The 21,026-nt window shown below is 44.5% G+C and overlaps 1 protein-coding gene across 1 annotated transcript in view; it reads right to left on the bottom strand.

The window, feature by feature from the left end:
* TRAF3 (TNF receptor associated factor 3) overlaps positions 1 to 21,026 on the bottom strand; it is an 87,723-nt gene that overhangs the window by 37,424 nt on the left and 29,273 nt on the right. Inside the window, exons 4-6 of the mRNA XM_017851494.1 lie at positions 7,100 to 7,191; positions 4,969 to 5,233; positions 3,445 to 3,503 (exon numbers count right to left, since the gene is read on the bottom strand). Of these exons, the coding sequence (XP_017706983.1) occupies positions 3,445 to 3,503; positions 4,969 to 5,233; positions 7,100 to 7,191 (416 nt within the window). The remainder of the gene's footprint in view (positions 1 to 3,444; positions 3,504 to 4,968; positions 5,234 to 7,099; positions 7,192 to 21,026) is intronic.

Here is a 21,026-nt window from a genome sequence, read left to right as displayed (position 1 = left end):
AAAAAAAAAAAAAAAAAAAAAAAACAAGAGAGCAACTCTTAAGTGAACTTCAGAAAGCATTAAGGACCATCTTGATTTCTAGAAGTAGACTGAAGAAGCTGCCCCCACTAAGAGACACAATTTAAATAACATTAACTGTTATCTTTTATTAGTTAAGCCAAAAGAAAATGAATTAGACTTAATAATTAAAGATCACTCTGCAGCATCTAAACATATTCTATTAACTTTGACATAAGCTCAGGATGAGGGCAGAGGAGGACCAGGGTCACATTCAGACTCTGGGGGCTTCCAGGAGCCAGCACTGAGCAGGCGGCCACTACGGTGTGGCTGCCACCAGAGGACAAGAGCAGAACCGGACACAACTGAATCCACTGTATAGATGGCTTGCTGGAGAAACAGAGAGACCACATAAGAGATCATATCTGGGGAATGATTTGTAAAACTGTTGGTTCTTTCTAAAGGTCACGCTGTTAAAACTCATTTTTCACCAAAAAAGCAGCATTAGCCTGTGGTTGAAAAACACTCTCTTAAAACATATATTGCAGTCTGAAGTTAGTCTAATAATGAAAACATTTCCCTTTGAAAATGAAAACGATGCTGGTCGTGGTGGCTCAAGCCTGGAATCCCAGCACTCTGGGAAACTGAGGCAGGAGGATCGCTTGAGCCCAGGAGTTTGAGACCAGCCTGGGCAACACAATGAGACCCTATCTCTACAAAAATTTTTAAAAAATTATCTGGGTAGGGCAGCATGTGCCTGTAGTCTCAGCTACTCAGGAGGCTGAGGCAGGAGGACTGCTTTAGCCTGGGAGGTCGAGGATGCAGTGAGCCGTGATTGCATCACTGCACTCCAGAATGGGGGACAGTGTGAGACCCCCATCTCTTTAACAAAATAAAAAAGAAGAAAAGAAAAAATCTTTCAACTTTTAATTTTATTTTCCCTTAGAAAACACAAGTATTCTTATTCTTTTTTTTTTTTTTAAGAGACAGGGTTGACTGGGCACAGTGGCTCACCCCTGTAATCCCAGTACTTTGGGAGGCCGAGGCGGGTGGATCATCTGAGGTCAGGAGTACGAGACCAGCCTGGCCAACATGGTGAAACCCCATGTTGGGATCTCAGCAGTGAGCTGAGATCATGCCACTGTACTCCAGCCTGGGCAACAGACTGAGACTCCATCTCAAAAAGAGACAGGGTTTCACTCTGTCACTCAGGCTGGAGTGCACTGGGGCAATCATGGCTCACTACAGCCTTAAACTCCCGGGCTCAAGCGATCCTCTCACCTCAGCCTCCCGAGTGGCTTGAACTACAGGTGCATGCCACCAAGCCCAGGTAACTTTTCAATTTTCATTTTTGTAGAGATGGGGTCTCCATATGCTGCCCAGTCTGGTCTCGAACTCCTGAGTCCAAATGATCCACCTGCCTCAGCTCCCAAAGTCCTGGGATCACAGGCATAAGGCACCATGCTCAGCTCTCTCTCACTCTAACAACACAATCTACAACGTCTTAGTCTAAAGGTATTTCTAAGAAACTCCTGTCTGTTGATCTATGAAAGTAGAATAACAGGAGCTTAATATGCCTTTTTGGACTGCTAAGAGAAACAGAATCAATAGCTGTTAAGAGTTAAAACTAAACTAATTTGGAGCCAAAGCTTATCTTTCATAAACATGACTTAAAAAAAAAGAGAAGGTCATGACTTAAGATACTAAAGTCAACACAACTTTGAAATGGAAAGGATCTGAGACTATTTACTCCAAATGTCTGTTTACAGATGAAGACCAGAGGCCCACCCACCCCTGAATGACCTGCTGACGGGTGGGGATCTGGGTCACCCAGGGCCCAGACAGCTCCATTCTTTCCATGAGGGTCTACAACTTGAGTGCATCTCATTCATGATTCTTTGATAAAACTAGCCATTTTTCTTCAGCTACTAATGTCATTCAAAAATAGGGATAATGATTCTGCATAACAAAACAGAAATACTAAAAAAAAAATCTCAGCCATCGTTGCGAGCTTCTCTCTCACTCACACGTTAGGCACATGTTAACCAGGCAGCCGGGTACCATGCTAGGACAAGGCACAGAGCGGAGGGGAGGGCTGTTTTCCCTCCCAGGAACTAACCAAGTCTTCAGCAGTAGCAGGTAAATGCGGAGAAAGAAAAGGTACAGGGGCCAGGTGGCCAATCCCATCTCTCCCCCTTCCAGAGTGGCTATATTGCATGCCCTTGTGCCTGGCAGCCCAGGGAGGCTGACTGCCAGCAATCCTCAAATCACTGCACTCACCTGGGCTGCTCTGACCAACAAACTCAATCTGCAAGGTGCTTTAGACAGGAAAACCCCAGAGCAAGAATTTTATTGTACAACTTAGTGACCTGCATTTAAAAAATGGTTAGGTTCATTACTCAAAGTAGGGAAACACGTATTTTTATTGATATTTTAAGCACTTTAAAAATGAATTGCTGGGTGTGGTGGTTCACGCCTGTAATCCCAGCACTTTGGTGTATCACCTGAGGTCAGGAGTTCGAGATTGGCCTAACCAACATGGTGAAACCCTGTGTCTACTAAAAATACAAAAATTAGCTGGGCGTGGTGGCTTGTGTCTGTAATCCCAGCTACTCGGGAGGCTGTGGCATGAGAACTGCTTGAACCTGGGAGGCAGAGATTGCAATGAGCCAAGATCGTGCCATTGCACTCCAGCCTGTGCGACAACAGCGAAACTCTGTCTCAAACAACAAAAAAGAATGAATTGTTTCAAACTCCAAGTGTGCCTGGCAGGGTATAGCAGCACATGGATGACTGTCGGTCTCCATGAGAAGGACCAGGCCCCAGGAGAGAAGCTGGTGGCAGGTTGGGCAGCCCCATCCTCTGAATGTGCAGAGACGCCCACGGCTCTAGCTGAGGACAGCCACAGGGGGCGAGAAGTGGCTAATCTCACTCATATCTAATGACTTCAAGATATCATAGGGGGATGGGGGTCAGGGAGCACAAACTCAAACGAACCCCTCAGCCTAGCAAGTCTGAAGGTAAAACCTAGTGTTAAGAGTTGAGTAAAAGCTGTCTAGGATAAAGACCCACAATGACAAAAGTGACCCAACCACAGACAGCCCTGCCACGGACAGGCATCTCAGCACTTTGCTCACATCGACCCTCTTACTCCTCACACCAGCTCTCTGCAGTCTTGGCAGGAGATGTGATTATTATTACAGGTGAGGGGGTGAAGTAGCTCTCGGAGCTCACACAGTAAGGAAGTGGCCAAGTGGATCTGAACCCACTGCCTCCCCAGGTAATCACATGGCACAGTGCCCTGCCTGGGAGCCTGCCGCATCAGCTGCCCAAACTGAGAGAATGTGTTGTGCCAGAGTGCCGAATGCAAACTATGTGAAAAGTACTACCCAGCTGAAAATATGTGACAAAATGATTAAAAAAAAAAAGAAAAAAAACAAAAAAAACAGAATACCTTATCTTTAACGATGCTCTCTTGACACGCTGTACATTTTGGACTTGAAGAGCTGCAGGGAAACACATGTGACTGCATTAGAGTGGAAGTCCCTTTCTTGAGGGGACTCAGGAGATTCCGGGAGCATTCGCTTTATGGTCAGGTCTGCGCAGTGGCTCACAGCAACGTCCTGCATCAGGACGCCCTGGTGATTCACTTTACAAAGGAAGCCATGGGAGAAAAGGGCTACGTTTTTTAAAATGCTGATTTTTCAAAAGGAAGTTACCAACTAGAACAGTTTAGTTCAGCCCCACTTGGAAAGTCTCTTCCACTTAATGTAAAAGTGAAATTTTATTTCAGAAACCAAAGCTAGCTGTCTGCAGAGCAGCCCTTCGGTGTGAGTACCGTTTACCTGGAGAGCCTTGCTCCTGCGTTGTAAAAGCAGCCAGCCCTTCTCCACAGGCGATTTTGCTTCACTGTCTATTGGAAGGCCAATGGCACTTGCACAGGGTGACCAGCCTCCCTCCCCTGTGGCCCACCATATATGGGGGCTCCAGCCCCTCCTCCACCGGGAAGCTTCTCCTGGGCCCAGAGGTGTAGTCCAGGCTCTTGTGTTAGGAGACACAGTGTTCTGTGTCTCCTGTGCTGCCACTAAGTTCAAGTGTCATTTTGCCCCCAAGTGGGCAAAGATGAGTTGACTGGGATAAGTGGGTAAGACCACAGAGGGAAGCATGGAGAAGGGAGAGGGTGAAGGCAAGTGACAGGGCAGGGGGCTGGGTGCTGTGCCCAGGCTGGGGCTCGGGGGCAGCCCAGGCTTGAGTGCTGTGGGAGGAGGAGCTGGCAACCTTCCCAGTCTGACGTGCCCTGACAGCATTGGCCAAGACCAGGGCATCCTGCAGCAACCCCACCACCGGCACAATGCCAGAAAACATAAACATGAGGCCTGCAGGGTGAATCAAGGTGCTCTCCTGGTCGATGGTATCCTGCAGTAAAGCTCCAGCCTGCCTTCATGATCTGCCAGCGGCACCAGCACTGGCACTCAGGAGCAAAGGGCTGCCAAGAGCTCGGTGCAGGTAACACATGTGCCTGCTGAGTAAGCATGCGGCCTAGGTTTCTGCTCGCCTAGGGACCTGCCCAGTCCTTTAAGCTGACCCCATCCTCCCTCCTCTCTGTAGCACCCTTGCACACCAGTACACGTGCCCTTAAATGACTGGCTTGTCATTTCCTGGTGTGTCTCCTCCATGGAACTGTGAGCTTCCTCAATAAAATACAGCAACACATATGAGAGGCACCAAGGCTCTACAGACAGAGTGGGAAGACACGGGCGGGGCGGGTCAGAGGCAGGCAGAGGCCTCAGTAAACTCAGATGTAGGATCCCCCTGCACCTCCCTAAAGGATTCACGAGCTGGGCCCGGAGGCTTTTATGACTTCTTTAGGGCTTTAAACCTCTAGAGGTTTATCTTTAGAGAAATGAATGAAGGAGAGGGTGAAGCCGAAGGCTGAGAAGGGGCAGGGTGACGGCCCGGATGAGGGGCTACCTCAGCAGGGCGGCCATGCAGCTCTCGCAGAAGCGGTGCCCACATTCAGTCTGCTTCGGGCTGCACAGCACCAGGCGACACTTCTCACACTTGTACTTGTCCTCCACGGTCTTCACAAACTTTTCCTTGTAACCTCCTTGTTCGGGGGCAAAAATCGGCATCCCAGCACTGCGGTCAGTGTGCAGCTTTAGCGGCGGGTTAGTCTGCAGCGAGCCAGGGGAGTCCATCTTTTTACTCGACTCCATTTTAGGAAAGAGGAGGAGTTCTGTTGGGAAAAAACAGTAAAGAGAGCGCCATCATATTCTCTCATGCAAGGAAACAAACGCAGCTTTGGGAAAGCAGAAGTGCCTGAGACCTGCTGTCTTTCAGTTTTAGGTAACGCAAGAATCCTTCCCAACTTTATTATGTGTTGGGAACAAAATATGATCAAATATGCTTCCTTCCTTTCTATTTTACCCAAACACATAGTAACTATTGATATTATTATTCAAAAAACTTCCTAAAAAGTATACTTAATAAATTGGGCTAGGTATGGTGGTGCACACCTGTGGTCCCAGCTCCTTGGGAGGCTGAGGTGGGAAGATTGCTGAGCCTAGGAGTTCAAGGTTGCACCAAGCTATGATGGCACCACTGCACTCCAGCCTGAGCAACAGAGCAAGGCCCTGTCTTCAAAAAAAATTTTTTGTTCTTTTTTTTTGAGATGGAGTCTCACTCTGTCACCCAGGCTGGAGTGGCAGTGGCGCAATCTCGGCTCACTGAAAGCTCCACCTCCTGGGTTCACGCCATTCTCCTGCCTCAGCCTCCTGAGTAGCTGGGACTACAGGCACCCACCACCACGCCCGGCTAATTTTTTGTATTTTTAGTAGAGATGGGATTTCACCATGTTAGCCAGGGTAGTCTCGATCTCCTGACCTCGTGATCCACCCGCCTCGGCCGCCCAAAGTGCAGGGATTACAGGCGTGAGCCACCGTGCCCAGCCAAAAATTTTTTAAAGTTCATAATAAACAGAGTATTTTTGAGGTTTAAAAAAAAATACACATTAGCCGGGCACGGTGGCTCAGCCTGTAATCCAGACTTTGGGAGGCCAAGACGGTGTGGATCAAGATCAGGAGATCGAGGAACCATTCCCCTGGTAACACAGTTAAAACCCGTTCTCTACTAATAAAAATACAAAAAAACTAGCCCGGGCGACGTGGCTGGGTGGCGGCGCCTTGTAGTTCCAGCTACTCGGGAGGCTGAGGCAGGGAGAACGGCGTAAACCCGGGAAGGTGGGAGCTTTGCAAGTGGGAGCTGAGATTTCTGGCCACTGGCACTCACAGCCGGGCAAAAGAGCGAGACTCCGTCTCAAAAAAAAAAAAAAAAAAAAAAAAAAAAAACTACACATACTATTTTGCTGTGTTGTAACTTTGAATTCAATGCATCATTCTGAGATTTTAGCTGAAACAACAGCTGTTCTAGTCAGTTTTCCTTCCTCATTGACTTCTGCTAGATGAGTCTCGATGCCATGACTCAGACTGGCCTGGTCAACCTGCTTCTGGAGCCCAGTTGTTCCTTCCCGGGTAAACCTGTGGCAGTGTGCCCACAGTACCCAAAGTGCTCAGTTTTGACATCCACCCTCTTCTTATTCATCTAGCACCACCCTGACCCAACATGCTGTGCACGGAGCTGTGGGGTGGGCCCGCTGTGGACCCACAGAGCTCGCCACACCCTGTCACACCGGTGAGGAGCGTGTGAGGGAGGTGCTGCTCCCTGTGTGCACGAGGGGGCTCAGGTTCAGGTAGGTGCCAATGTGCCCAAAGGGCTGGGCTGGCAGAGGGACACCACAAAGGGCAGGTCTGTCTGTGCGGGCTCTCTTCCGCACCTGCTGACAAGGCACTCTTTAAGACTGGCTGCCTCCCACCCGCAAGTTCCCATCAACAGGTAAACAGCTCCTCAAAATGAGCCACAAAGGTCCCAGCCTGCACAGCTCTGCCAGATGAGACCTCAAGATCAAGTGAATGAAAATAACCAGGAATGTAAAGGAGTTGAATCGAGTTCCTGAAGAAATGTGAGCTTTAATAAAAATTACACTGTGTACTCATAAACATACTCATAATTTGATCAATCATCCTAAATATTTGCTAACACTTACCTAAAGCATAAATTAAATGTTTCCAGATGGTGGTATAAAATCTGGCTTCTCTGGTCTTTGTTTTCTGGATACCATGCAATAGCCATGCACTTCTATAATGAAAAAAAAACCCTGGGAATGCCAGCCAGTGTTTAGGTCAGTGTGTGCACCATGAACTTTCTTGGAAAAGTTTTTGCCCAGTGCCTTATGATCTTTACGAGGCTTCTGCAGGGCAGTTCCAGTACGGATTCTCTTCCTGTCTTTAAGGCTCAGCCTGCACCACTCCCCTCCTGTCAACAGCCCCTGGCCAGCCCTGCACCCCCATGTACCGTGGTAAGGAAGCGAGTGGCTGTGAAGGGAGGTGAGGGACCCACTGAGAACCAGACTCAGGAGCCTCAGGGAACACTGCTGCCTAGACCAGCCACCTCACATCAGAAGCCTCTGCACCACTGGATTTTTCTTGTGTAGTTTCCCACCTCCACGCCTCCTCCATCCTTTCTCACGATATGGTAATGCCTCAGGTGAAAAGGGGAAGTTCCTTTCAAAACTCACCAGCTCCCTCAAAAACACACTGCGTTCCTGTACCCAATTCATCTATTTTTGCTAGTTAGAAAAATAAGAGCCAAATTCCTTCCCCTCCTGAGGTCCTGGGCATCCTGGGGAGGTAGTTGCTGGTAGTCCTGGGCGGGCGGAGCCCCTCCTTCCAAGCTCCGTTCTTGCTGTCTGCATGAAGCGGACAGGCACATGAGCTGACAGACTCCAACCTGACTTCACAGCTAGGAGCAAATAGGAATGAATGCCGGCAGCAGAGAACTTCAGAGACTGATGAGCTGGTTAGTAACCCAAGTGTGTTAGCTTCATAGAACATTACTGTGGCACAGTGTGGGAAATTACTTATTTGTGAAAACAAAGTTTTCAAAACATTAATGTTAAAGTATATGTATTATAGATGTCATTTGCTTACAAACTTGCTGGTTCATCATGATGCTCACTAATCTTTCCAAGCTAAGCAGCAAGGGCACCTGGTGCTAGCCTTGCCTGCCAGGTAAAAGGGTTGACCAGCCTCGACCTGCAGCCCCCAGCCCCTGCCACTGTGCTCTCCACACTGGCCCATCGTGCCTCAGAGGCTCTAGGTTCCCCTAGGCCCGCCCAGCCAGGCCACGGCGGAGCCTACCCAGACACATGCAGGCCAGCTCCCGACCTTCTCCAGGAGGCTACCTTCCCACCCCCTCTCTCAACTCCCCCATACTGCTCTGCGCTTCTCCCCGGGCCTCCTGCCACTAAGACTGCATGTGACTAAGTTTACCCAGGATGCATCCCCTAGATCAGAGAATCACAAATTGGCAAACTACAGTCTGCGATTCAAATCTAGCCAGCAGCCTATTTTTGTAAGGTCTTTGAACTAAGAATGCTTTTCAGATTTTTTAAGTGTTATAAAAACAAAGACTAAGAGTGTATGTGGTCCACAACGCCTAGGATATTTACTCTCTTGCCCCTAACAGAAAGAGTTTGCCAGTCCTCGCTCTGGACTCTGCATCTAGAGAGCAGAGAGGAGTTGCTGGTGTGTAGGTTGTATGAAAGACCAATTTTGTAAATGAGTGCCAAACTGCTCCCCAAAGCAGAGGTAACAACAAATACTTCCACCAGCACCATGAGAATTTCTATGAAACCACACTCTCACCAACACTTACAGTTATCAGTCATCTTAATTTCTACCAATCAAGGACAATGGTCTTTTTGCGCCTTATCCTGATTAGAAAGGTTTGGCATCTTAACATGCCGAGAGGCCACTTGTTTTCTCTCCTGTGAAATGCCAAATTGTATCTCCTTGTCATTGTTTTCTGTGTGTATGTGTGTGTGTGTGTGTGTGTGTTTTCAAGAGATGGAGTCTCGTTCTGTTGCCCAGGCTGGAGTACAGTGGTGCCATCATGGCTCACTGCAGCCTCGAACCTCTGGGCTCAAGCAATCCTCCCACCTCAGCCTCCAGAGTAGCTAGGATTATAGGCACATGCCACCATGCCCAGCTAATTTTTTAATTTTTTTCAGGAGCTGGGGGTCTTGCCTGCTCTCAAGCTCCTGGCCTCAAGTGATCCTTCTACCTCAGCCTCCCAAAGCGCTGGGATTACAGGCATGAACCACCGTGCCTGGTGGTGTCATTTTTTTAATTGGGTTATTGTCTCTTATAATATTGATTTGGAGAGACTCCCCATCTATTTAATATGTTAACAGCTAATCCTTTGTTAGTTTTATGTATTACAGATGTCTTTTCCCAATTTATGGCTTGACTTTTTTTTTCTTTTTTAATTATTATAAGTTCTGGGATACATGTGCAGAACGTGCAGGTTTGTTACATAGGTATACATGTGCCATAGTGGTTTGCTGCACCCATCAACCCATCATCTGCATTAGGTATTTCTACTAATGCCATCCCCACCTTCCGACAGGCCCCAGTGTGTGATGTTCCCCTCCCTGTGTCCATGTGTTCTCATTGTTCAACTTCAACTTATGAGTGAGAACATGTGGTGTTTGGTTTTCTGTTCCTCTGTTAGTTTGCTAAGAATGATGGTTTCCAGCTTCATCCATGTCCCTGCAAAGGTCATGAACTCATTCTTTTTTATGGCTGCATAGCATTCCATGGTGTACATGTGCTACATTTTCTTTATCCAGTCTATCATTGATGGGCATTTGGGTTGGTTCCAAGTCTTTGCTATTGTAAACAGTGCTGCAATAAACATACATGTGTATGTGTTTTAAAAATATGGAACTGCTTCACGAATTTGCATGTCATCCTTGTGCAGGGGCCATGCTCATCTTCTCTGTATTGTTCCAATTTTAGTATATGTGCTGCCAAAGTGAGCTTGACTTTAACTTTATGGTGTCTTTTAATGAAGAGAAATCTTAATTTTATTAGGCCGGACGCAGTAACTCATGCCTGTAATCCCAGCACTTTGGGAGGCTGAGGCGGGTGGATCACTTGAGGTCAGGAGTTCGAGACTAGCCTGGCCAACATGGTGAAATCCTGTCTCTACTAAAATACAATAATCAGTTGGGCATGGTGGCACATGCCTGTAGTCCCAGCTACTCGGGAAGCTGAGGCAGGAGAACTGCTTAAACCTGGAAGGCGGAGGTTTCAGTGACCCGAGATTGTGCCACTGTACTCCAGCCTGGGCGACAGAGTGAGACTCCATCTCAAAAAAAAAAAAAATTCAGATTAACTTGTGAGCGATGCTGATGAAAAAGGGACAATCCAATATATAAAAACAGAAGCAATGTCAAAAGGAGGTGTTCTCAAATCAGACTAGTAAATGAGCCACTATGTCATATTGACAGACATTGCTCAAGGAAAACATGCTTTCTCAACAAAAGCTGAAGAAATAAATGACACAAACCCTGAGCAGAGTCCAGCTGGCAGCCCTGTGACCTTCTGTATCAATGAGGTGGCCACAGGACCGAACTGGTTCCTGGGAAAGCAGGGGACAGACACCTCAACAGGCACCAGAACCAGTGGATGGACAAGTCTCAGGTTTACTGATGACCCTTGACTCTCCCAGTGATCAACAGCCACCAAGAGCAGTCACTTCTGATCTGAAGTGTGAGAACCCCCGATCACCTCCTGAAGCAACTAGGACAATAGAGACGATGTCTTAGATATAAACACCTACCTATACTGTCCTGAGCAAAGGAGAGTTTTGGATTTAGGAAAACTAATAATGGAGACACATTTCTCACAATCAACTCAGAGGCAGACAGTAACAACCACCCCTACTGCTGGGCACTAACCTGGCGTATCTCCCTCAGCCCAACGCGGTAATGCAGGAGAAGCCACCGAGGCAAATCTGCCCCAGGTTCCCCACCACTGATGTAACAGAGAGGGGGGAAGAACCTCAAGGCTGCCAAGGAAACATTTCTGTCTCTAGGATCAAGTTCTCAACAGCAGGGAGGGCAGTTTTTACTAACATGCCCTTAACCCAACAAATACTGACAACAATAATTTATTGCATCTCTTACGCTATTTATCCTTGTAAGCCATCTTAAATCTCGTGTAATCGAGTAAGGTGTACATAAATTTGGCAAACTCGAAACTGATCATAATTTAAAAATTTAGATTATGGGCCGGGAGCGGTGGCTCAAGCCTGTAATCCCAGCACTTTGGGAGGCCAAGATCACGAGGTCAGGAGATCGAGACCATCCTGGCTAATACGGTGAAACCCCGTCTCTACTAAAAAATACAAAAAACTAGCCGGGCGAGGTGGCGGGCGCCTATAGTCCCAGCTACTTGGGAGGCTGAGGCAGGAGAATGGCGTAAACCCGGGGGGCGGAGCTTGCAGTGAGCTGAGATCCGGCCACTGCACTCCAGCCTGGGCGACACAGCGAGACTCCGTCTCAAAAAAAAAAAAAAATTTAGATTATGTCCTAAAATCTTAAATTTACATTATGACTAGTAAGTCATGTCCACAAAAACGGCTGAGTAAGGAACTCAAAGTCTATCCTTCAATATACGCATTTTAAAAACTGGCAAAACTGCCAGAATCTACTATTTTAAAACTTTAGAAACTAACTAAAAACTTGCAGCAATCAGAAGAACGCTTAATCAAGAAAAACCAGCTGAATCTCAGCAAGAACAGTGAGTTCCACAGCATTTTAACCTTCTCTGGTCCCATCCTGGCTGCAGCAGTGGCCTAGAAGACAACAGGCTGCCACTCTGGTGCATGCACCAGTCCAAGAGGGAGCACTGGAATGGGCCTCATCTGCAAAGAACCGCAGTTGTTTGTTTTGACCTGTCTATTGACTCCCTGGAAGATTGGCTCAAAGGGTTTGACTTAACCTCCCAGTGCTGAGGCATCTACTAGGGAAACAGGGAAAAAGGTTCCTGGAAATATTTACAGACAATTATTTGCTGCTGCTTGAACCACTGGATAACAGTTGAGGCAAACAATAGATTTAACCAAAAACTTGGGAAGAAAAGCTGAGGAGTAAGATGTTTTGGAAAATAAGGGTTTGAAAAGCTCTGATACATTCTTGGAAATCTAGAAGGTTCCACAAATGCCCAGGGCTGTGTACATGTTCAGGAAAGACCTGAAAAGGCCCTAGGCTTCCACTCTGGCTGACCTTCAGGTTCTGTGCAAGCCGGCAGTGAATGCTAAGGGGTCACCGTCAAATGCCTGGCTGAGTGTTGAAGCTGTGCTTCAACATACACACAGACCTCATTTCAAAAGACTGGGAGATATTTTTTGTTCTAGGTGCTTAAATCTCTGTCTAATCATAAGCTGACCACTATATTAATGGAACAGAGAACTCAGTGGCCACACACGATAAAGAATATATACTGTACAAAATTAGCTCAGAAAAGTAACTATACAAACAATGACTGTAACAAGCAGCCAACAAACCCTGGGGGAGAAGGAAGAATCTCATTTCCAAAGTTATCACAGTATAAATTCAAAACTTCCAGTTTTCAACAAAATATTACAAAGCATGCAAAGAAACAGGAAAGTTCGGTTTACATGCAGAAAAAAAGTAAGTAACAGAAATTGTTCAAGAGGAAGCCTAGACATTAGACTTATGGATGAAGACTTTAAATATGCTATTTTAAATATGTTCAAAGAACTAAAGAAAACCATGTTCAAAAATCTAAAAGATCCATCAGAACAATGTCTCGATGAATACAGAATATTGATAAAGAAAAAAATATTTTAAAAAAAGAACCAAACAGAAATTCTGCAGTTGAAAAGCACAAAACTGAAATGAAAATTCACCACAGGGGCTCAACAGCATAAATAAACAGAAAGCAGTAAGAATCAGAGAACTTAAAGATAGGACAATTGAGATTATACAGTGGTGTTAGGAACAGAAGAAAAAATAATGAAGAAAATAAACAGCCTCAGAGACTTGTGGGACATCATCAATTGTACCAACATACACATTATAGCATCTCAGAAAGACAGAGAGAAAAAGAAACAAAAAAAAGTTTGAAGAAATAATGGTAGAAAAGTCCTGTAATTAATGAGAAACATTAATCTGCATAATGCATAACCAGGAAGCTCGACAAACTCCAAATAGGATAAATTCAATTCAAAGAGCCACACCCAGACACACTGTAGTCAAACTGTAGTAAGCAGCAAGAGAGAAGTGACTCTTCAAGTACAAGGATTTCTCAGTAAGATTAACAACTGATTTCTCATCATTTAAAGCCATGGAGGCCAAAAGGTGACAAATTAAAGGGCTCAGAGAAAAAAATCTGTCAACCAAGAATTCTTTTTTTTTTTTTTTGGAAGAAGGGATCTTACTCTGTCACGCAGAGCGCAGTGGTGCAATCATAGCTCACTGCAGCCTCCAACTCCTGGGCTCGAGCAATCCACCTGCCTCAGTCTCTCTGGGAGCTGGGACTACAGGCCAGTGCCATCATGTCTGGCTATTTTTCAACCAAGAATTCTATATCCAGTAAAACTATCTTTCAAAAATGAATGAGATCCCAAAAAAATATATTCGAAAACTCCAAGTGAGATTCATCCCAGGAATGCAAGGTTGGTTCCACACACAAAAACCAATCCGTGTAATAATACTAATAGGACAAGGGGGGAAAAAACCCACACAATTAGTTTGATTAATGTAGAAAAAGTATTTCACAAAATCCAACAACCTTTCATGATAAAAACACTCAGAATACTAGGAACAGAAAGGAAGTTACTAAGCATGATAAAGGGTATCTGTGAAAAACCCACATACACTGGTGAAAAACTGAAAGCTTTCCTCCTAAGAATAGGGTAAGACAAAGATACCTATTTTCATCACTATGAATCAGTACTGTCCTGGAAGTTCCAGCCAGAGCAATTAGGCAGAAAAAAGAAATAAAAACCATCCAAATTGGGAAAGAAAGAGTAAATCTATTCACAGACAACATTATCCATCAGAGTTGCAGGGTACAAGATCAACACACAAACATCATCTGTGTTTCTATACACCAGCAATAAATAAGCAAAAAAAAAAAAGGAATTAAGAATGCAATTATATTTACAATAGCATCCAAAATAATAAACTACTCAGAAATAAATTTAACCAAGGAGGCAAAAGAATTTTCAATAAAACTCCAAACACTGATGAAATAAATTAAGATAAAAATAAATGGCAAGACATCCCATGTAAATGGATTAGAAAACCTAATATTTTGGTAAATACTAACTATGGTATTACCAATAATTTATAATGTTTACACCATTATTTTATGGTATTAAAATAATGGTAAAACATTATTCTAGGTGTGTTTCTGTGAGGATGTTATAGATGGTATTAACATTTAAACTGGTAGACTGAGTAAAGCAGACTGCCATCCCCAATACGAGTGGCTCTCATCTAATTAGTTCAAGGCTTGAGTAAAACAAAAAGGCTGACCCTCTCCCTGCAGCAAGGCAGGTTCTTCCTGCCTATCTTCGAGCTGAGACATCAGCTTTTTTCCTGCCTTTGGACTCAAACTGAAACAATGGCTCTTCCTGGGTCTTTGGCCTGCAAGCTTTCAGACAGGAACTACACCACTAGCTTCACCAGTTCTCAGGCCTTCAGTCTTGGGCTAGGGCTAGAAGTAAACCATTTGCTCTCTTGGGTCTCTAGCTTGCCAACTCCTCCTGCAGATCTTGGGATATGCCTACCTCCGTAGTTGTGTGAGTTAATTCCTTTTAATAAATCTCTAAGACTAAGACACACACACACACACACATGCACAATTGGCTCTGTTTTTCTGGGGAACCCTAAGATACTACTCAAAGTGATTCACAGATTCAATGCAACCCCTATCAAATTTCCAACGGCCCTTTTTTGCAGAAATAAAAAAACTGAGGCCAGGAACCGTAGCTTACGCTTATAATCCTAGCAGTTTGGGATGCCGAGGCAGGAGGATCACTTGAGGCCAGGAGTTCAAGACCAGCATGGGCAATATAGTGAGACACTATTTCTACAACAGAAAAAATAAAAATAAAAATCTGATCCTCAAATTCATAAGGAACTGCAAGAGACCTCAAATAGCCAAAACAATATTGAAGAAGACCAATGTTTTAAGACTCATCCTTCCCTCTTTTAAAACTTACTGCAAAGCTTTAGTAATCAAAACTATATGGCACTGGCAGAAGAACAGACATATATAGACCAACGGAATAAAATCGAAAGTACAAAAGTAAACACACACACACACACACACACACATATATATATATAACCAAGTGACTTTTTTTTTTTTTTTTTGAGACAGTCTGGCTCTGTTGCCCAGGCTGGAGTGCAGTGGTGCAATTTCAGCTCATTGCAACCTCTGCCTCCCAGGTTCAAGCGATTCTCATGTCTCAGCATCCCGAGTAGCTGGGATTACAGGTGTGTGCCACCACACCTGGCTATTTTTGTATTTTTTTAGTAGAGATGGGGTTTTGCCATGTAGGCCAGGCTGGTCTTGAACTCCTAACCTCAAGTGATCTGCCCAACTTGACCTCCCAAAGTGTTGAAATTACAGGCATGAGCTACTGCACCAGGCCTCAAGTGACTTTTGACAGGGGTGCCAAATGAGACCATTCAGTAGGAAAAGAATAGTTTAATAAATGGTTCTAGGGCAGCTGGAATAACACTTGCAAAACAAACTTGGATCTCTACCTCACTCCACATACATAAACTAACTCAAAATGGATCAACAACCAAAAGATAATAGCTAAAACTATAAAACTCTTAGAAGAAAACAGAGGAGGTAAATCTTTAATGACCTTGAATTTGGCAATGGATTATTAGATACAACAACAAAAGTATAAGCAACAAAATAAAAAACTAGGTAAACTGAACTTCACCAAAATGAAAAACTTTCGTGCACCAAAGGAGGTAATCAATAAAGTGAAAAGACAATTAACAGAATGGGAGGAAACACTTGCAAATCACATATCTAATAAGGGTCTAGCATCCAGAATACATATAAAGCACTCTTACAACTCAACCACGAAAGACAACCCACTTTTAAAATGAGCAAAGGATCTGTATAAACGTTTCTCCAAGGAAGATACAGAAATATCCAACAAGCACATACAAAGATGTTCAATATCAGTATCATTAAGAAAATACAAATTGGCTGCTCTGCCTATGGAGTAGCCACTCTTTTACTTTTTTTTTTTTTTTTTTTTCTTTTTGAGACGGAGTCTCGCTCTGCCGCCCAGGCTGGAGTGCAGTGGCCGGATCTCAGCTCACTGCAAGCTCCGCCTCCCGGGTTTACGCCATTCTCCTGCCTCAGCCTCCCGAGTAGCTGGGACTACAGGCGCCCGTCACGTCGCCCGGCTAGTTTTTTGTATTTTAGTAGAGACGGGGTTTCACCATGTTAGCCAGGATGGTCTCGATCTCCTGACCTCGTGATCCGCCCGTCTCGGCCTCCCAAAGTGCTGGGATTACAGGCTTGAGCCACCGCGCCCGGCCACTTCTTTACTTCTATAATAAACTTGCTTTCACTTTATAGACTCACCCTGAATTCTTTCTTGCATGAGATTCAATAAACCTCTCTTGGGGTCTGGATTGGGACCCCTTTCCGGTAATATCTTCCTGGCAAGCCCCAAAGGGATGATACTGAGGAGACTCCCAACCCAAAGGAAATAGACTGCAGCACTGATTGGCCAACTTTGGGTAAGCGGGATGCATTTACCTGGGTAAAGGATGGGACTGGGTTAGGCCCAAATTAGGGGAGTTAGAGTCTCTCCTAAGAGAGGGATAAAGGCGCCTCTTAATAAAAGGCAAGTACACTTGACTGAACTTGGGTTTGAGGCCCAACTTAGGAAGGTTAGTCCTTAATAAAATGTAGGAGGTTGGAGGCCCCTCTCGGTGGAGTCCCTCTCGACTAAGAACCGGTTTGGCACTATGGGTTGTTAACTGCTATTCTCTTTGGATTAATCTGCCTTGTACTCTTTGCTGACAGCTGTGGGTGACAGAACTAGACATGTCCAAGATTATGGGACATGGGGAGCTTTTTCCTCCCCAAAAGGGGAAACTAAAGCTGACGGGAATGCTGGGAAAGATCCCTACGCTCCCAACGAGCAGCTACCTGAACTTCTGAGTGTCAGCTGCAATGGGTGGGTCTTTCTCTGGTCCCCCTGAGCTTCTCGCATTCCCCACTCTGCTGCAGGTAATGCTTTTCTCCCTTTCTTTCCTTTCCCTTTCCTATCTTTTCTGTTATTCAGGGCCACCATCTTGCCCAAAGACCACATGTTGAGGAATGTCCTTGACAGCTTAATCTTATAATCATGTGGCAGTACTTCCTCTGTCTCTGCCTGCCAGGGAACAGGGATTTTGGGGTAGTAGTTAGCTCTACAAATTATCTTGAGCAGTTAAAAGCCTTTGCAAGCCAAAATTTACTGCTCTGGGCTCCTGGGAAGACCAATGGAAACTGCCCAATGCTGTAGCTCAGCAGTTAAGGCTTTGTCTTTTCACAATGGTGGCCTGAGTTCAGGTTCAACTTTTAGCCTAGAAAATGAACACCTTCTGGTTGGTATTTGGGTGACCTTTGCCATTTGTTGATTCTCCTCCCCTTCACGAACTGTCTTAAATTTTCCTTTCTCTGAGCACCTGGGCAGTTACGTTTGGCAAAGTTCAAAAGCCAGGAATATTGGCGGTTTGGAGTGGCTAAAGCTGGGTAATAAGAGATTTAAAAGGACTTTTAAAAGAGTGCTATGGTTAAAAGCCACTTAATTAAAAGTGGATATTCAAGCTCTAACAGCCTGGGACTTTCTTAGGAGAAACAGAGAAAGCACCACACACCCTGTTTTGGGAAAACCTCTCTTTTCCTCATGGAACCCCAAGGATTATTAAACGTGGATAGATTGTCCCAAAAGCTAAGGCTCCGTTCTGCTTTGCACGGCGTTATCTGTTTTTACTTTAGGGGTATCAGAAATTACTTCACATTATCAGACAGCTTCGATGTGTAATAACTAGGTAGGAAATACATTTAATACTTTTGGGGAGAGCTAAATGGCATGGTGGGGATACACGGATCTTTGTGTGTCTGGATCAAAAGCATGCTCTTGACCACCTGGAAGGTATGGAGATGTCCTCACCCTTCCCCACTGAGAGATAAGACTCCCGTGGGGGATGGGCTGATCACAGAAAGGGCTGATGGGCTCTTGGCAACGAAATATGTGGTAAAATCATTGCACTGTCCTGTTCTGTAGCGTTTCTCTATTGGGGATCCAGGATCCAATATAAAAATAGGATCCTCAAGTTTTGGGGCTCTGTCTTGCCCTCCAATTGTGCTTGCTTATTAGGCCGTAGAAACTGCATGCTTTCCTCACCCTGTTCCTCCAGGGCTCCACCATAAAGCCACCAATTCAATTAAGAAACTGGCAAATGAAAAACCTTACAACTACTACATTTTCTTCTGTCTGTGTATTTATATGTGTTGTGTGTGTGATATAAAAGGCTTTGATTAACTGGCTTAAAATAAGTGCTTAAAAAATATTATTTTGTCAGAAAAGTAAAAGTGTAATGCCTTTTAATTAATGTGACTTAAGCTGTGGGAAGTAAAGAAAATTTTAAGATTATTGGTAAAATAAAGACATTTGGTCTAAATCAGGTAGGTCAAATTTTAGGTTTGCTAAATGCTTTAAGTTTATAAACTGCCTCTTTGACTTTTGAAAATTGTTCAACTTACCTAGACCCATAGATTCTAGGTAAGGCCTGGGGACATGTAGGGTTAGCCATGCCTCCTAGCTATGCTAGAAAGAGTCAGACCTTATCTGCACTTCTGCCTGGTGTCTTAGGCTCCATACCTAGTACAGAATTAAAACTGCATACCAAGTTTTTCACCAAAAATAAACACTGTTAAGAGTTAATAGTATAACATGTACTTGAGACTACTGGAAAAACAGTTTTACATGCAAGGTGTGTAGGGAAAGTGAAATGTGTTTTGGTAAAAGATAAGAAGACATGTGAATGTGGATTCTTTTTTTTTGGCCTAGATTACAGGGTTAAGGGATTGTTTTAAGTTAGGATAAAGCTGAAGGTTTGCAAAAGTTGTGGAAATTTTGTGAAAAATTAATCTTGTAAAAGAAATTCTGTGTGTGAACATACTGGCTGAAGTTAAAGTGCAATGATTTAGTTCTGTAAATTGAACACTGGAATAAAAGCACAACAGGGTTTTCTTAGAGCACTGATCCACTCTTTGACAAAAATTTGTAAAGGATTGTAAAAGGTATATAAGAATCTTACCTTCTGGTCTAACATTAAAATTGGGTAGATTTGTCTATAATGTTTTATTAAGAATTGGGTTTAACATTAATAGTACACTAATGCAATGGTGAAATTTGGCTTATTTGGTATAAAAATCATACAGGAAGCACTGTCAAATATGAAATGGTGTTTGGCTTTCTTTGATCTGTATTTATAAAAATATGTTATTGGTATGTGTTCCAAAGTAATGGAAAACTCCTAGAAATCCGATATGACTTAGTGTATGTTATTAATAATTGTAATTATTATGTAAAATCATATGCCACAAAAGTAATCAAAATTCCTAGTCAATTGTGCCTTTAATAGTGGTTGCCTTACGACTTTTTGTCATCCACAGACAACTGCTGTGTTGATCCTCTTCAAAAGGTAGTTTATAGTCAGCTATAGGACTTCAGCAGGTGCCCTTGGATGCAGGTTTCTAATAACTTTGGAGATTGTGACATTAGAATAGAGGTTCTTAGGCTGGGTGCCGTGGCTCATGCCTGTAATCCCAGCACTTTGGGAGGCCCAGGTGGGTGGATCACCTGAGGTTGGGAGTTTGAGACCAGCGTGACCAATGTGGTGAAACCCCATCTCTGCTGAAAAATACAAAAATTAGCCAGGCATGGTGGCACGCACCTGTAATCCCAGCTACTCAGGAGGCTGAGGCAGGAGAATTGCTTAAACTTGGGAGGCAGAGGTTGTAGTGAGCCAAGATCACGCCATTGCATGCTAGCCTGGGCGACACAGCAAGACTCTGTCTCAAAAAAAAAAAAAGAATAGAGGTTCTTTCAGGACTCTCATGGAGAGCTGAAACGATTATGAATATCAAGTGGAACAGGAGTTAACTGCATGGACTGAACAAAAGACTGAAGTAATTTTGACTTTTGCTTAAAACGTTGCTGATCATTTTGTTTTCAGAGCCAAGAAAACTTTTGAGCTACTTACAGCTTTTGACAACTGAGTAAAATATATTCCTGTGAACAAAACTTGGAGCATATTTGTTTTTCTCTACCTGCTTTCTCCAGAATTTGGAAACTATTTGTGAGTATTAACTTACGGCAATATAGTTCTTTGAACAAGTGCAATAAGAATCTGTTTTCTTGGCCGGGCGCGGTGGCTCAAGCCTGTAATCCCAGCACTTTGGGAGGCCGAGATGGGCGGATCACGAGGTCAGGAGATCGAGACCATCCTGGCTAACATGGTGAAACCCCGTCTCTACTAAAATACAAAACTAGCCGGGCGAGGTGGTGGGCGCCTGTAGTCCCAGCTACTCGGGAGGCTGAGGCAGGAGAATGGCGTGAACCCGGGAGGCGGAGCTTGCAGTGGGCCGAGATTGCGCCACTGCACTCCAGTCTGGGCGACAGAGCGAGACTCTGCCTCAAAAAAAAAAAAAGAATCTGTTTTCTTTTGCAACAGGATACAATTAGAGAAACTGGTTATTTTACCAAGGCTTTGATGGGAATGGTGTGCTTTCTTTTAAGGACTCAAACTTGACTTTATAGAGCCAATAAAAGCCCCTTGGGAAAACTGGCCTCATACCTTGTCTACACAGTTCCTGTGCAGGGTTCCTGACCTGTGAAATAAAGAATGTCACTTTCTGACAGGCCCAGGAGCCCCATGTCATCTTGGGACCTCAAGAGGAGAGGCATTTCCCAACTCACAGGTTATTTGAGGGTACAAACCCATGGCTGGGCTTGGCTTTAAAAAAAGTCTTATCTGAGGTTCCTTTTATGGAACG

This window comes from Rhinopithecus bieti, unplaced genomic scaffold, assembly GCF_001698545.2.
Source record: "Rhinopithecus bieti isolate Rb0 unplaced genomic scaffold, ASM169854v2 scaffold_34310, whole genome shotgun sequence".
NCBI classification, from domain to species: domain Eukaryota; kingdom Metazoa; phylum Chordata; class Mammalia; order Primates; family Cercopithecidae; genus Rhinopithecus; species Rhinopithecus bieti.
The sequence above is the reverse complement of the archived record's forward strand: the minus strand, read 5'-3'. Positions and strand labels throughout refer to the sequence as shown.